The following is a 14634-nucleotide window of genomic DNA, read 5'->3' as shown; positions in this document are numbered from 1 at the left end:
AAAATTTTAAATGTCCTATTCTTGTGTTTCTTGCACTTTTGTTCAGTTATATGTAGTAACGCTGAACATCTAATATACAGTCTCTTTTCATTTGTCCATATGTAAGCTCACATAAATCAAATGTGCAACAAGAGCTTAATTTTATAAGAGAAGACAAAAACTGAATCATATGATTTAGAAAATAAAAAATGTATACATGACCAACTTAGGAATATAATATATACTATATAGTATATACATGTATAAATGTACAGCTACAAATCGATCGTAGGTAAGCTCCCATGGGATTGCACAACACACACAAATTTCACCTTCTGTCTCACTCTCTCAACATAACATATAACAACAACCTGCATCACCTAAAGCTCATTCATTCACACATCCCCACAACCTTCATCTCTCTCTCTCTATCTCTCTCTCTCTCTCACACACACACAGTGTAACCTTCAACATAGAAAACACCATTTCCATTAAAAAATAGAAAAAGAGAAAACAGAGCAGAAGCTTGGAAAGATGGTGAGCGAGCAGAAAACACCAGAGGAGGCCCTACAGGACTCAAAGGTGGTAGCTATAGAGAACAGTGGTACAATAAGCGGCTCCCTCGTCGGAGCCGCCGCTGAGATTCGCCGGCGCCGGAGGGCAGAGGCGATACAGTTGTCCCTGAGGGCGCTCTGCATGGCCACCTCTGTGGTTTCTCTCTCGTTAATGGTGACAGCTAAGCAAGCTAGCTCAGTTTCCATCTATGGCTTTCGCTTACCTGTTCACTCCAAATGGTCCTTCTCTGAGTCTTACGAGTAAGCTTCTTCCATTTTCTCTCATGATCTGCTTCCTTCTCATTTTGATGTTGAAACTGGATGAAAATTTTTCTTTTTAGTTTTTTTCTTCTTGTTATGCTAGCATGAGTGAATGTTTCTGGACAAATGGGTTTGTTAATTTCTTCCTCTTTTTTTTTGAATGATTTTTTTCCACTCAGTTTGTTTTTCTAGGAGAGAGAAAAAGGAAAAAAAAAGAAGCAATGTCTATTGTGTTTCTGAACTAACCAAAATTCTGTTTCTTAAAGTGAGAATAATCTGAAGAAAATTATAACTTCATTAAGAAAAGGTCGATTTAAATTCTGAATATGGGGTTTTGATCATATTCATATTAAGAAAAATGTTGCTGCTACATTTTCTTGCATGTTCCTTTCTTTTGCTGCATTTTCTCGGTAACCAAACAGATCAATGTTCATGGTCATCACAGTTTGCATTTGTTATTGAATATTCTTACATTCTTTGGTAACTGGGGTTGTGGACAAAATTGACCGTAATTTATGGGTCATTGGCGGTGTTTGTTTGTCTTTGAGTGAACAGTGTCAGGCCCGTGATGGCGTTATCCTCCTTTTTTTCTATCTTTTGATTCTTTTCATTTGGTTTTACACTTTTCTTTATGTTTGTTTTTGTCCCTTTTCCACCGATGTCTTTTTAGATTTTAGTAAATTTTATAAACTATAGCTATTGTTTTGTATTATCATGATGTAATATTATTCTCTTCAGTTTTGTAGCTTTTGGAATTTGGGTTTTGACTGCTGGTACATTTACATAGCTTGTATATTATATACACTTAAATTTCATGTTTAGTAGTTTACAACTTGAAGTGGAAACTATACAGTATAAACTCTTTGTGTGAATGATCTAAACTTTTTTAATCAATTTAATTTTATAAATTAGTAAGTAGGTTTATTGATTTTTTATCTTGGGCAGATATCTTGTTGGGGTTTCTGCTGCAGTTGCGGCTCACTCCTTCCTGCAACTACTCATTGGCTCATCAAGATTTCTCAGGATGTCTTCTTTGATTCCTTCCAGAAATCATGCATGGCTTATTTTTGCTGGGGATCAGGTATATATAGCACATATATTTTTAAGGTTCTTGTGCTCAAATTTAATTCATAAATAAAATACAAAATGTGATATTGGTGATGAAAAGTGGAGGAGTAAGATCACATCTTTAGACTTACTTACTCATTCGGTTCCAAAGCTGTCAATTAAGTGTGTGTTTGAATATCAGTTGAATAGTGTAAATGAACGAGTTTTCATCACAATCCACAAGAAGAATGTTGTTTACTTTTGTCTTGAAGTGCATTTTGATGTACTTTTACACTAGTGTCAATATATAGGAGTATCAAAACATAAGGTTAGAAGTAACATGCAAAATTTTCTAGAGTCAATCAGTATGGAAAATGAGGTCTATTCTGTCTATAATTATGCCAACAACGGTACAATATGTATAGTTTTCAGTTGACCCCAACTGAATGCCAACAGAGGTTAGAAGCCTCTTTCATATTGAAGTCCTTGGAATTTGAGATTGGGCATTCATATGCACCAAACGTAATTTTCAATTGAAAACCAACATACACTAAATTGTTGATCAGTTAATATAGTAGTTTGTTTGGTTATGTGGTAGAGCTCGTTTTGATACTGACAAAAAACACTTATTAGAACTTATTTACTAAATAATCTTTAATAAGTGTTCTTTTGATATCTATCCAAATGATAATCACTTCTCTGGAGAAGCTGTAAAGTTGAGCTTCTTAAGTTATTTCGCTTTGAATTGTGTGCATCCAAACAAACATAGTAAACCAGACACAATGCATTAGGTGGAATGTATAGTGATGAGGAGAAGTAGCTCTTACCTAACATAAATGTATTACATGCACCATTTATTTATGTTACCTTTCACCTTCAGTATCTGTTCTTGCTATCATTGTGAGCTTGTGGCATTAATTACTGTAAATTTAGGACTTGAGGGTTAATCATGAACATTGTCTTCTTCAAGGTAAGTGGGCCTCATTGTTAATAACTGCAATTAAAATTGCAGGTATTTGCTTATGCATTGATGAGTGCTGGATCGGCTTCATCTGGAGTGACCAACCTGAATCGCACAGGAATTAGACACACAGCACTGCCAAATTTTTGCAAACCTTTGCACAAGTTCTGTGACCATGTTGCCATATCAATAGTCTTCACTTTCATCAGTTGTTTTTTGCTTGCCACGTCAGCTGTCCAAGACATAATATGGCTCTCCCAACACTGAATTGCTTAATTTTCCTAAAAAATTGTGACATATTAAATCATGTGAAACTATATTTTCCATATATATACAATGAACCCTATCCTATAACCACCACTCCTTAATACATCTTTTGTTGTAAGATGCTCTTTCTGGTAATGTTATTATGAAAGCCTTGTATCCTCTTGTTCAATGATCCACCTTGGTGAAGGCTTGTGATCTGTGAATGTATAAGTATATATATGGCAATGGCAATACGATTGTTATATGAACAATCTTTGTCTTATTATAAGTATGTCCTTAGGACAATAATCTGAAGTGCAGGAAGGTTTAATAACATTTTCCATAATCCATCTATTGCAATTGGAATATTAGAAATGATATTTCTTCGTTCTGTTCCTATATATCTGTCACTATTTTAATATTTTTTTTGAACTCAACAAATTAACATCTTATAAATCAAGTAGAATCCGGCATAGATGCCAATATATCGGAACACAAAAAACTAGAAAGTCCTGGCGGGCCCTCCTCTATCCAAACAACATCCTGAAAGGTAAAGGCATGTCGGGCAAGATAGTCAGCACAAAATTTCCCTTGGCGGCGAACAAAAGAAAAATCAACATAATCAATGGCTGAAAGTAAACTACGACAATCATAAATAATTGAAAATAAATAAGAAGTTCCATTCGCCTTCTTCCAAGCCTGAAAAAGAGGTAAGTAATCTGTCTCAAACTGAACGCGTCTGAAGCCAAGATGCACAGACAACTCCATAGCCCACCTAAGACACAAAGCTTCAGCCACCGTTGGAGAAAGAGCAAGTGTTGCAAATTTTGCAGCAGCCGCGAGCACCTCACCGGCGTTGTCCCTCGCCACCATACCAAACCCCGCCATCTTGTCCCTCCCCACTGCAGCATCCACGTTGACCTTCACAATGTCAACCGCAGGACGGACCCACTTCCCTGGCCCTTGACCCTGCCCACCATTCGCCAAGAAGAACGATGACGGGGGGGGGGGGGGGCAAACTAGGGTAGTCGCCCGAGCCAAAATCGAGGCCATAGACAAAGGTTTCTCCTCAAAAATCAGTTTATTCCTGGCCTCCCACATAGAAAACAATATCCGTTGCACATCAGCCACCACTTGTAGCTCCATCTCCGTCACAACCCAACCCATAAACTCAGCCATCTTCATACCTGCTAAAGATCTGAAGCCCAAATTGCTAGCGAACCAGCAACCACGACTCGCATTACAACTCAGAAAAAGATGCTCCACCGTCTCATCCTCTAGACCTCATAGAGGACAGCTCGGATCCACATCAACACCACGCCGGCGAAGCTTTACACGCACCGGGGGACTGCCTCCGTGCACACTCTCCACGCTACTTCTCTTACTCTTGGTAAACTCGGTGCTTTCCAAAACTTTTCCCATTGAGCCGGTTCAAGTCCCACCTCATGTGATGAAGATGAACAATTATGGTTAACCAACTGTTGAAGCCACTCATAACCTGTTTTAACTGTGTACACACCATCAACAGTGCCCAACCAGAAAAGACAATCAGCCGCATCCTGATGTCGAATAGGTATAGCCAAAATTCGAGCAGTTGTAGTAGGACAAAAAGTCCACTCAACAAGAGGAATATTCCATCCACCATGGTTCGGGAGGAGTAAATCTGCCACCTTAACCAGCTGTTGCTCATCAACAACCTCTTGACGAAAATTAATGGGAGGTCCGCTAGGCAACTAATTATCATCCCATATTCGAACCTGTTTACCATCACCAATCCTCCAACAACTACCTTCATGGATCATGGATGATGTTTTAAGAATGCTACTCCAAGCATAACTCGGGCGATAACCCTTCTTAGCATTAATTAAGTTATCAGAAGGGAAATAAACAGCTTTAAAAACCCGCCCCAACAGTGATTCCGGGCAATTCTGAATACGCCACCAATTCTTAGCCACAAGAGCCATATTAAAAGATTTAAAATCCCTAAAGCCAAGACCCCCCATACGTTTGGGTTGGCACAAAGTTTTCCAATTAGTCCAATGAATACCACGACGAGTAACATCCCCACCCCAATAAAAACGAGATATCATACCCTCAATCTCATCACATAGGATGGGATGGCTTGCGCCACAGCTTTAATTAACACCTCCCGACCTGCACGAGACAAAGTTTTTTCTTTCCACCCCTTAAGTTTTTTCCACACTCGTTCCTTCACAAAACTGAAAATTCTACTCTTCGATTTCCCAATAATAATGGGTAACCCCAGATATTTGTCATAGCTGTCTACCGCTTTTACTCCCAACAGCTGTTGCAAATCAATAAAACAATTCTCTGGCACATTCCGGCTAACTGACAACATAGACTTATCTAAATTGATTACCTGCCCAGAAGCTCGTTCGTAGGTTGCCAGAATGGATTTGATACATTCTGCTTCCTGAACATTAGCCCGGGCAAAAAGAACACTATCATCTGCAAACAAAAGATGAGAAATTACAGGTGCAGAACGAGCAACTTTAATTCCATGCAATGAAGAACTCAAAATGGATTTTTGGATCAAAGCTGAAAAAACTTCACCACAAAGTATAAACAAATATGGAGAGAGAGGATCTCCCTGTCGCAAACCCCGCTGGGGTGCGAAAGTTGGTTGCGGTTTCCCATTTAACATGATAGAAAAATTAACATAACTCACACAATCCATAATTAAATTAACCCAATGCATAGGAAACCCCATATGAGTGAGAATACTCATCAAAAAAAGGCCACTCCACTCGATCATAAGCCTTTGACATATCTAGCTTAAGAGCCATCATACCACTCCTGCCTAAAATATGCTTCTTCATATAGTGAAAACATTCAAATGCTATTAAAGCGTTACCCGTGATTAACCTTCTTGGGACAAACGCACTCTGGCGATGTCTCACCATTAAGCACCTTGAGACAGAATTCAGAAACATCATCACCTAGAATAGGTCAGAACTTCTGATAGAAGAACGCAGGAAATCCATCCACTCCCGGGGCCTTAGTTGGGTGCATCTGAAAAAACGCCTCTTCCTCCTCATCTCTAGAGAACGGTAATGATAGTACTCTCCTATGGGCGTCAGTTACCCTTCCATCCACCAGAGAGGCAACATCCTCAATCCCAACTGGATCAGAGGTTGAAAAAATATTCTGGAAATACCCCTTCAGCACACAAGCGATATTTGCTTCTCTCACAAACTTTCTTCCCTGATCATCATGAATTTCCTCAATTAGGTTTCTCTTCTTTCGCTGAGTCGCTTTTGTATGAAAGAACCTGGTGTTTCTGTCCCCATGCTTCAACCAATTGGCTCTCGATCTCTGGCTCCAAGCAATCTCCTCTTGTCTCAATAAGTCATCTAACGCCTTCTCTGCCTCCCTGTATGCCAACACCACTTGCTCAGTTTGAACCTGCTGCTGCAATCTTTGAAGTAAAGCCTTTGCATCTGCAATTTTCTTTGGCAAGTCCCCAAACGTTTCTCGACCCCATGCATCAAGGGAACGCCCCACTAGCTCAATTTTTGAGAGAGCTGATAGGCCTTGATTATCCCAACCCTTAGTAACAATTTCTGCGCATTCTTCACTACTCTCAAGCCAAACATCCTCAAATCTGAACATCCTCGTTCTGTGTCTATGGATCTTAGAGCTACGAGATCCACAATGAAACACGATTGGGCTATGATCCGATTGATGTCTTATAAGATGAGACACTTTATTTATCGGCCATAATTCAGACCAAGCCGGATTCACTACAGCATAATCCAATCGCTCCTCCACCCGTCCTGGCCCTACCTTGTTATTGGACCAAGTAAATGTATAGCCCGTAGAGGGAACCTGATGAAGCCCACAATCTACACAAGCTTGGTTAGCAATCTGAAGCTGCCCCAGATTGGGTGGATCACCACCAAGCTTGTCAGACAGGGAAAGAATATCATTAAAATCTCCAAGGCACAACCATGGTTGGAGTCCCATGGGGCGTGCATGGCGAATGAACTCCCACGTTCTTGGCTTATTAATAGCCTCAGGGAAACCATAAATAGCATTAACCTGCATAGGTACATCCAAATGGTCTGAATGGACTACAGTAAAAAGGATATGATGTAAAGAAGCATTAATAACAGTTACCTCAACCTCCGATCGCCACAAGAGACAAAGTCCACCAACTCTTGACCTTCCGCAGCCCCCACATTAAACCGGGAAAATGTTAGAAAGACCTCCAATACCACGATGACGTAACATCTCTGAAGTATACAGTTTCATTTCCATGAGAAACGTTATGTCGAGAGCTTCTGAGTGGATGAGCTTACGCAAAGCCCGTTCTGCCTCCAGGTTCCCAAGCCCGCGGCAGTTCCACGACAAGATCCTCATTGAGGTGGGCGGGACCGCTCCACGGTCTCCGCCAATCCCAATCCATCAGAGTTAAGTTTCTTCAAAGGGGGAGAGACCCCCGTGTTGCTCAAGCCAAGTGCTGAAGAAAAAACACTTGCTCTCTTCCTTTGGTTCACCAACAAAGAATCCTTGTTTTCCTTATCAAAGGTAGTGGCACTTTTAAAGGCAACTCCTATCAGCTTCTCCTTCGGTTCCTCATTTTCTTTATTCCCATCCGAGTAGTACTCCTCATCCTCCATCACAGCTTTCTTCTTATGATCAACAATCGGGTCGTTTGGCACCTCAGTTTCCTTGGCCATCTTTTGCGCAACATCCAAGTCTTGCACACCCTCTCGGTTTTTGCTTCCATCCTCCCTGGTCACCCTACTTGGTCCACCAGCAGGCCTGTTGATTCCACCTCGCGGTCTCACAACTTTTTTCGATTGAGCACGAAGCCAAGCCCCAAACCGATGCGGGATACCACCCTAAGCATGCGGCACCACACAGTCCTTGATAAGGTGATCTAAATGTCCACACCGGAAGCAGAAATCATACAGTTTTTCATACTTGAAAATTTCTTTGTAAGGTGCACGGCCGGCAACCGCAACCATCTGACCCTTTCGTAAAGGTTTTCCAATATTCACCCAAACTCGGACTCTAAGGCATTCCCCATCACGACGTCTATCCCAATCGAGGAAGCCTTCAAAACCTTTCGCCAGTGATCGGGCCACTTTTTCTGTTCTGAACGTCGAAGGCAGGCCGTGAACCTGCACCCAGAATGGGACCTGGGTCATTGGAACCTCCATTGGATTACTAGTAGCATCAAACTTGTTCAGCGCCAACATATATCGATTAAAAAACCATGGTCCAGATTTGAGGACCAGGTCACGGTCCTTAGTGGATTTGAAGCGGAAAGAGAATAGATTGGTGCCGACGTGCCGCATCTCCAAACAGTTTCGAGAAGTCCATAGCCCTATCATCATGGCCCTGAGAGGACCGAATCCAACCATGGAACGGGTGAGGACTTTGCCAAGGAGCCACACGTCCTCACCCAGCAGAGGATCGACCACGATATCCCCAATGTTAAGCACTTCATTCTCATCACCTTCAAGCACAATATCAAATTCGTTCTCCATTGATCAGGAACAACAACACAACTACTCACAGCAGAGGTTGCTAAAACTGGAGGAAAGCAGGGTGCAAACAGAACACCGTGAAAGAAAAGAAGAAAACTAGACTGGAACCCCCAAACCCGTGGTGGGGAAGTAGTAGCGTTGACTCGGAATTGCGGCGGTGTGACCAGGAAGTCAGAGGCGGCGCCACATGCAAGCCCTTGACGTGGAACGACGAGCAATCTGGAAACACAACGTACAACCGTAGGTTGCTAAAACATGAGATGAAAAACTGGTTTGAAACTTGCATACGAGAGGCTGCAAACAGAGAAAATGAAAACCAGAAACGAAAACAGGAGATGAAAAACTGGTTTGAAACGAAAACCAGAAACTGGAAACCCCAAAACCTTGGTGAACACAGGTGGGGAAATAGGAACGTGGACTCGGGAATTGCGGTGGCAGACGACCGGATGTCAGCGGCGGCGCGGCATGCAGGCTATAGACGTCGACTTGCAACCAAACCCTAGGAGAGCCATTATCACTTTTTACAATTTCAAAGGACCATTAATTACGTTTTACCAATTCTACCCTTAACTTAATGAAGGTAAGTACATTGAAATGTTAGAATTGATATGAGAGCTAAATAATTTTTTTTTTCGATACATCGGAAAACTAAACAAAGAAATAAACTAAAACACTCCAAGAGAATCCCTTAGCAAAAGCAATTCCATCTCATGGTCAGGGACATCAATAACACAGAAGGCCACTGCCATAGAAGCTGTTTTTGCCAACATATCAACAACTTTGTTACTGTCCTTGTGAACACCTTTCAGCGAGACCTTCCACTGCAAATGAAGCATCCCCTGGATTTGAGCCACTTATGGGACAAATCTCCCCAGGTCAGAGTGGCTCAAATCTCCCCAGGTCAGAGCCTTTCATTGCCTCCTCCAGGTCCAAGCTATCAATATCACACTCTAGCCATCAAACACCTTTGTCCCAAGAATTTTAATAAAACAAGAACATTAAATATTATTCCTTAATGCATATGCACAATCTTAAAATGACAGATATTAAGGAATAGAGAGAATTAGTAAGTAAAGTTTATATTTTATTGATGCGTAGCCTTTACAAATGAAAAATGATACCATCTTAGAAAAAGGTATATTGCACACTAACTGTGAAACACACATTATCTATCTATGGATGTACCCTTTTTAATATATGCATCACTAGTATAACTACTACTACTCCCTATGAATTATGACGTTCATAAGGATTTATTTTATGTTGAATTAATCTTTTTTTTTTTGGTCTCGTATGCAGAATAATAAATTAATTTGAAAATGTACTGTATGATTTTTGTCAATACAAAATATTGTATTTTTTTTGTCAACAACAACATATTGCATAAATATATATATTATTTTTTTGAAGAAATATTGCATAAATATTCAATACTGAGGTAGAGCCAAGATCTATTATTTGGGCTGGTCGGGCCCATTTAAGACAGCTCGCTCGCAGCAAGCCACTTTTATGGGGCAATTGGGTCAAGCTAAATTTTTTTTTTTGGTCAAGCTAAAATTCAAGTTTTCTAATTCAGTCTTCTTCAATGGGTTGCGGTATCAAAGGGTTGACCCATGAATCATTTTTTTTTAATTGCGTTTTTTTTTTCATCAGAAAATTACATACTACAAAAAAATTAAGGAATTTTGTCCAAAAAAAAAGAAATTAAGGAATAAACAACGAGTCTCTCAAAATGAGAGTCTCTAACTCATACGACGACACCTCAAGCACTCTAACACAAGGAGTGAATAGTCCATCCCCTGCTTGAGCAAAGCAATCCGCAAAGGAGTTTGAGTCTCTAGGGATCCAACGAACAGTCACCTCCCAATCATAGTTCAAAAAACGCTTTATAGCTCTTAGATTCTCATCAAATCTATCTGCCTGCACCTCCTCTAACGTTGCTGCAAGGTCCCAGAATCTGTCTCGCCTTCCACCTTGCGGTACCCACGTGATCACACTTGCTCTAGACCATTCTTCAACGCCAGTGCTTCCGCCACAAAGGGGCTACCACCAAGAGCGTGCCCTCCATGCCAAACAACCACCCACCACCCACATCACGAGCCACAACCCCAAATCCCATGGACATATTTACTTCATTGAAACTGCCATTGGTGTTAATCTTGACAACACCATTTCTAGGAGGGATTCAAACCTTACACAACCTGCTGCCATCATTCGTGAATAACCCTGGGTCCAAAAAATTTGGTAAATTCATCATGGAAGTGACAAGCTCTCTGCCAAACCTTGTCGACGGACTAGTGCGTTCGAGCACTACACTATTTCTCCACCGCCAAGTGCTCCAAACTCCCGTCATGAATTTACTATTGTATCCACCCTGCGATTGCTCCTGAATCCAGCTCCTCAGGTCGTGGGACATGAAATTTGGCCAAGCTAGAGCCCCCATTCTAATCCATATTTCCAATGAATGTGGGCAATCACGTAAACAATGTAGAATGAATATTGTAATCCATATTTCCAATAACTGTGGTAAAATGAATATTTTCCCTCCATCTAACAATAAAATAGAAAAACTATATTTTACTTTAATTTTTTGTAATATTTTAATAATTTTTTTTAGCATGCTTATGCTTAGACTGAATCAATCTACTAACTTAAAATGCAAGGTTCAATTGCACTGTTCATGTGCACCATTTTTTTTTTGGTTGCAGATGCTTGATTGTTGGGCCTATTTCTTATTTGGGCTCCTTTGGTTCAATGATAGGTTACTGTTCATGTAGGGTTAGGAATTTGGATACTCATAACCTCCTTGCCACTTCACGTGTTTTCCGGCCGCCGTCGTCGCCACTGCATCAATGAAGGAGCGTCGTCAGTCACAGATGTAGGAGCTTCCCCCTCTCACCGGCCAGCTGTACCAGCGTTTGTGCATCGATGCCCAATCCCTATGTGCTGGATTCCTTCGTTGTACTCACCTAGGGTTAGGATAACTGAGTACTTCCATCTTCAACCCGCGAATTCTGGCGCCATCACTCTCTCTGCTCCATCGTTATCTCTGACCTATCCTATCTATTGTTCACATGACGCAGCTACTATTGACCTGCATCTACATTACCAAACAGCTGTGGAGCAAGCTTTATAGGTTGTTTTCCTATCACCTATGCTATGATCTAATGTAAATTTACACATTTACAACCTGTTTGATGTGTGATTACAGCCTGTTATTTGTTGTTTGATTTGATTCGCAGTATTTCCAAGGCTCCATTTGTTGGTATAAATGTAACAAACAGGTACCTTGATGTTCATAAGTTGCTTCTTCCAAGTTCTGTTCTGTTTTGACATTGGTTTTAGATTGTTGTCATTAGCTTTTAATTGAATTTTTTTGTTGATATCCACCACGCCAATACCCTGTCATTTACTCTTTTCCTTCTTTCTTTCTCTGTCTCTCTGTCCAGTTGAGGAGAATTTGATACTTTAGAAGGTTTTGAACCAACATATGCTACTGCTACTGTAATCATCTCTTACTAAGCATTTATTTCTAGACTTTATGGCAATTGCAGATCTTCCATTTCTTCCACTTTATTTTGTTCCTCACTTTCTTTATTTTCTTTCACTAACTAAGCCGTTCAAATATTCTCACATGCTATTGGAAAGGCTCCTAAAGATAAGGTAATATATGCGTGGTTGAAAATGATAGATCAAGGGTTGTAATTGAAGAAGCTCCCAGGATTCTGTTGAATGTATTTTCTTTCAATAATTCAGCTGAGATTTTGGCTATTTGTGGTGAATGCAACTATCAAACTGGTATTGTGATTAAACCAATAATCAGTTTCTTGAGTAGTCATACTGATTTATTGTGTAATGTTTACACAGCTATTGCTCATTATATGTTTATGTTGAACACGTTTCAGTTAGTTTTCTTCTCATCGGCAAACACTTATTAATGCTTCTCAATTGAGCATCAAAAACTACTAACATTGTGCTATTGTTATACTAAACAGGTTTCGATTTAAAGTGGAGGTTTTTGATGGGCGAGATAGTGCTGTCTTCTTGCTATTTGATCTTGAGGCAGAGCTTTTAACGGGCTTTTCATGTGAAAAGCTTCTGAACACTATTGAAGTAAGCTAACACACATGTAGACCTCTAAGGGCTGATATTATTTTGTTAGGATATTTGATATGAGTTAAGCCAATACATATGTTACTGTTCATTACTAACTTTGGCCTCCTTATGTAATAGATTGAGAATAAAGTCATTCCTGATGGTGATTACCCAGATGACATTGAAGAACGCCTAGCTGGCAAAGAAATGCTATTCAAAGTGTGCAACAATTCTAGGGTTAAGCATGACCGAGATGATTGCTTCCAAATTCTTAGGATATGTACTAACCTTGGTATCATTGCAATGTTCCATGAACATGATGTCTTAGTTACTCCCAAACAGGTTTTTATATTTTCACTTCCCATTGTTCATCTAATCCAATTTATTATTCTATAATTTTACATGATATAGCTAGGATTTATTTCATTTTAGATGATTATAGAGGTTTCAATTTTATCCATTGAATATGAAAACTTTTACATTCATTTAACTACACTGATATATATATTTCCACTTCAACTGCAGGCAAAGTTCTCTCCCCCTTTAGTGAGATGGACATAACTGAAGAGGATGGTGAGATTAGCCTTAATGTGACTGGTGAAAAAAGTGCATTGGCTGGTAGCAATGCAAAGGACAAAGGACCTCACCATTTACGCAAGAAGTTGCTGATAGACTTTGAACCAGATGAAGAAGATGATGCTGGACTTGCTGGTAGGGATGATGGTACTTTTGCAAAGATTAGTCCTCTCTCTAATATGGCCCGTGATGCTAATGGGGAAGGTAATATGCCAGATGCCATTCGGTCTCAAACCGATGCTAGAGGCCTGTGAATTCTGCAGTAGAGACCGGCATAACTTCTTGTGTGGTTCATGAACCTAAACCACCTATGTTTGGAGTTGAATTGACTACCAAGAACAACAAATGTCTGTTAGCAGTTAAGATTGAGGCAACTGCTGATGCTGGCGCAGTCCCTCATGAGGGAGCTAATTGCAACTCTAGTCTGAAATCTATGCCATTATTTGGAGAAGAAAGCATAGAGGCTCCCTTGACTATGAATTCTACTAAGAAGAATCTGAAGATTGAAGTTTCCCACGTTGAAGTTGAAGAAGTTCTTAACAAGATGGTTGATGATTCTCACATAATTGTCATATCAGATGATGAGGATGATGTTGGTGCTTGATGCATATCTTAGCTTATTATCTACATGGAAGATGGAGGACGTTAGTTGTCCTCTCTTGCTATAAAAGATGAAGACTGTCTTCTAAGACAACTGCCACCAAGGGCTTTCTATTTTCCTACTATTATCATCTACTACTATTAGGTCTTTTTGATGGGTGAATTAGAACTTCCCACTGTGCTACCAGCATAGTTACACACTCCAATTTGATGTTGTGTACTTAGGTATATGTAGTTTGCATTGGATGTATCCTGAAAATGCTGTAATGCAACCATATGTATTAATTAAATAACTTCCATGTTCAAAAGTTTATGTTCAGCTTCCAGTTTAAATCATCAGTCTCTCTACCTTTTATAAGTTATGTCATTGATTAAGCTATTGTTTATTCACGCTCATTTATAATAGTAATGACCATACCACATGTACTTGATCCACAAAACCTGCTGCTCAATTTCTGCATTTATAGCATAGCATTGTGCTATCTATTCATAATGACACCTATAACTCAATTGTACAATTATGTAATTCATTTCCAGCTCATTCCTACAATACCAAAAAAAAACCTACATAATTTTATATCCCTACCTATCTATTAGCCCACATTGTGCTATTTCTTAAGGCCTAACCACTGATTTGTATATAAGTGTTGTGATGCCAACCATTTCTGTCCATTAATTCCCCACATAAAATCTGATCTGAATCCACTTCCCTTCACCATTCGTGGGTACCCTTTCTGAGATGTTTTCAAAATTGAGAGGTTTGTTTGATTTATTTTTTTCCTCTATGAGTTCTCCT

General features: G+C 40.0%; 3 protein-coding genes across 11 annotated transcripts; 2 read left to right on the top strand and 1 right to left on the bottom strand.

Annotated features, from left to right (window-relative positions):
- Positions 1-268: 268 nt before the first annotated feature.
- On the top strand, positions 269-3449 carry LOC130745937 (CASP-like protein 3A1). Its single transcript, XM_057598386.1, has 3 exons — positions 269-794; positions 1740-1875; positions 2854-3449. The coding sequence occupies exons 1-3, from the start codon at positions 514-516 to the stop codon at positions 3067-3069; spliced, it is 633 nt and encodes a 210-aa protein (XP_057454369.1). The 5' UTR covers positions 269-513; the 3' UTR covers positions 3070-3449.
- A 55-nt stretch (positions 3450-3504) lies between these two features.
- Positions 3505-4227, bottom strand: LOC130744733 (uncharacterized). The gene has a single exon (XM_057596893.1). It carries the CDS (start codon positions 4225-4227, stop codon positions 3505-3507), a length of 723 nt encoding a protein of 240 aa, XP_057452876.1.
- Positions 4228-11335: 7108 nt separating this feature from the next.
- LOC130745936 (uncharacterized) lies at positions 11336-14151 on the top strand. 9 transcript variants are annotated; one of them, XM_057598384.1, is made up of 6 exons: positions 11340-11703; positions 11810-11851; positions 12017-12071; positions 12563-12680; positions 12801-13004; positions 13188-14151. In XM_057598384.1, the coding sequence occupies exons 3-6, from the start codon at positions 12058-12060 to the stop codon at positions 13221-13223; spliced, it is 372 nt and encodes a 123-aa protein (XP_057454367.1). In that variant the 5' UTR covers positions 11340-11703; positions 11810-11851; positions 12017-12057; the 3' UTR covers positions 13224-14151. The 9 variants fall into 9 exon arrangements, 8 of the variants coding, with proteins under 8 accessions (XP_057454361.1, XP_057454362.1, XP_057454367.1 ...); XM_057598380.1 differs by having other exon boundaries at positions 12017-12365; XM_057598385.1 differs by having other exon boundaries at positions 11779-11851.
- Positions 14152-14634: the final 483 nt, after the last annotated feature.

This window comes from Lotus japonicus, chromosome 3, assembly GCF_012489685.1.
Source record: "Lotus japonicus ecotype B-129 chromosome 3, LjGifu_v1.2".
Classification (NCBI taxonomy): domain Eukaryota; kingdom Viridiplantae; phylum Streptophyta; class Magnoliopsida; order Fabales; family Fabaceae; genus Lotus; species Lotus japonicus.
The sequence above is the reverse complement of the archived record's forward strand: the minus strand, read 5'-3'. Positions and strand labels throughout refer to the sequence as shown.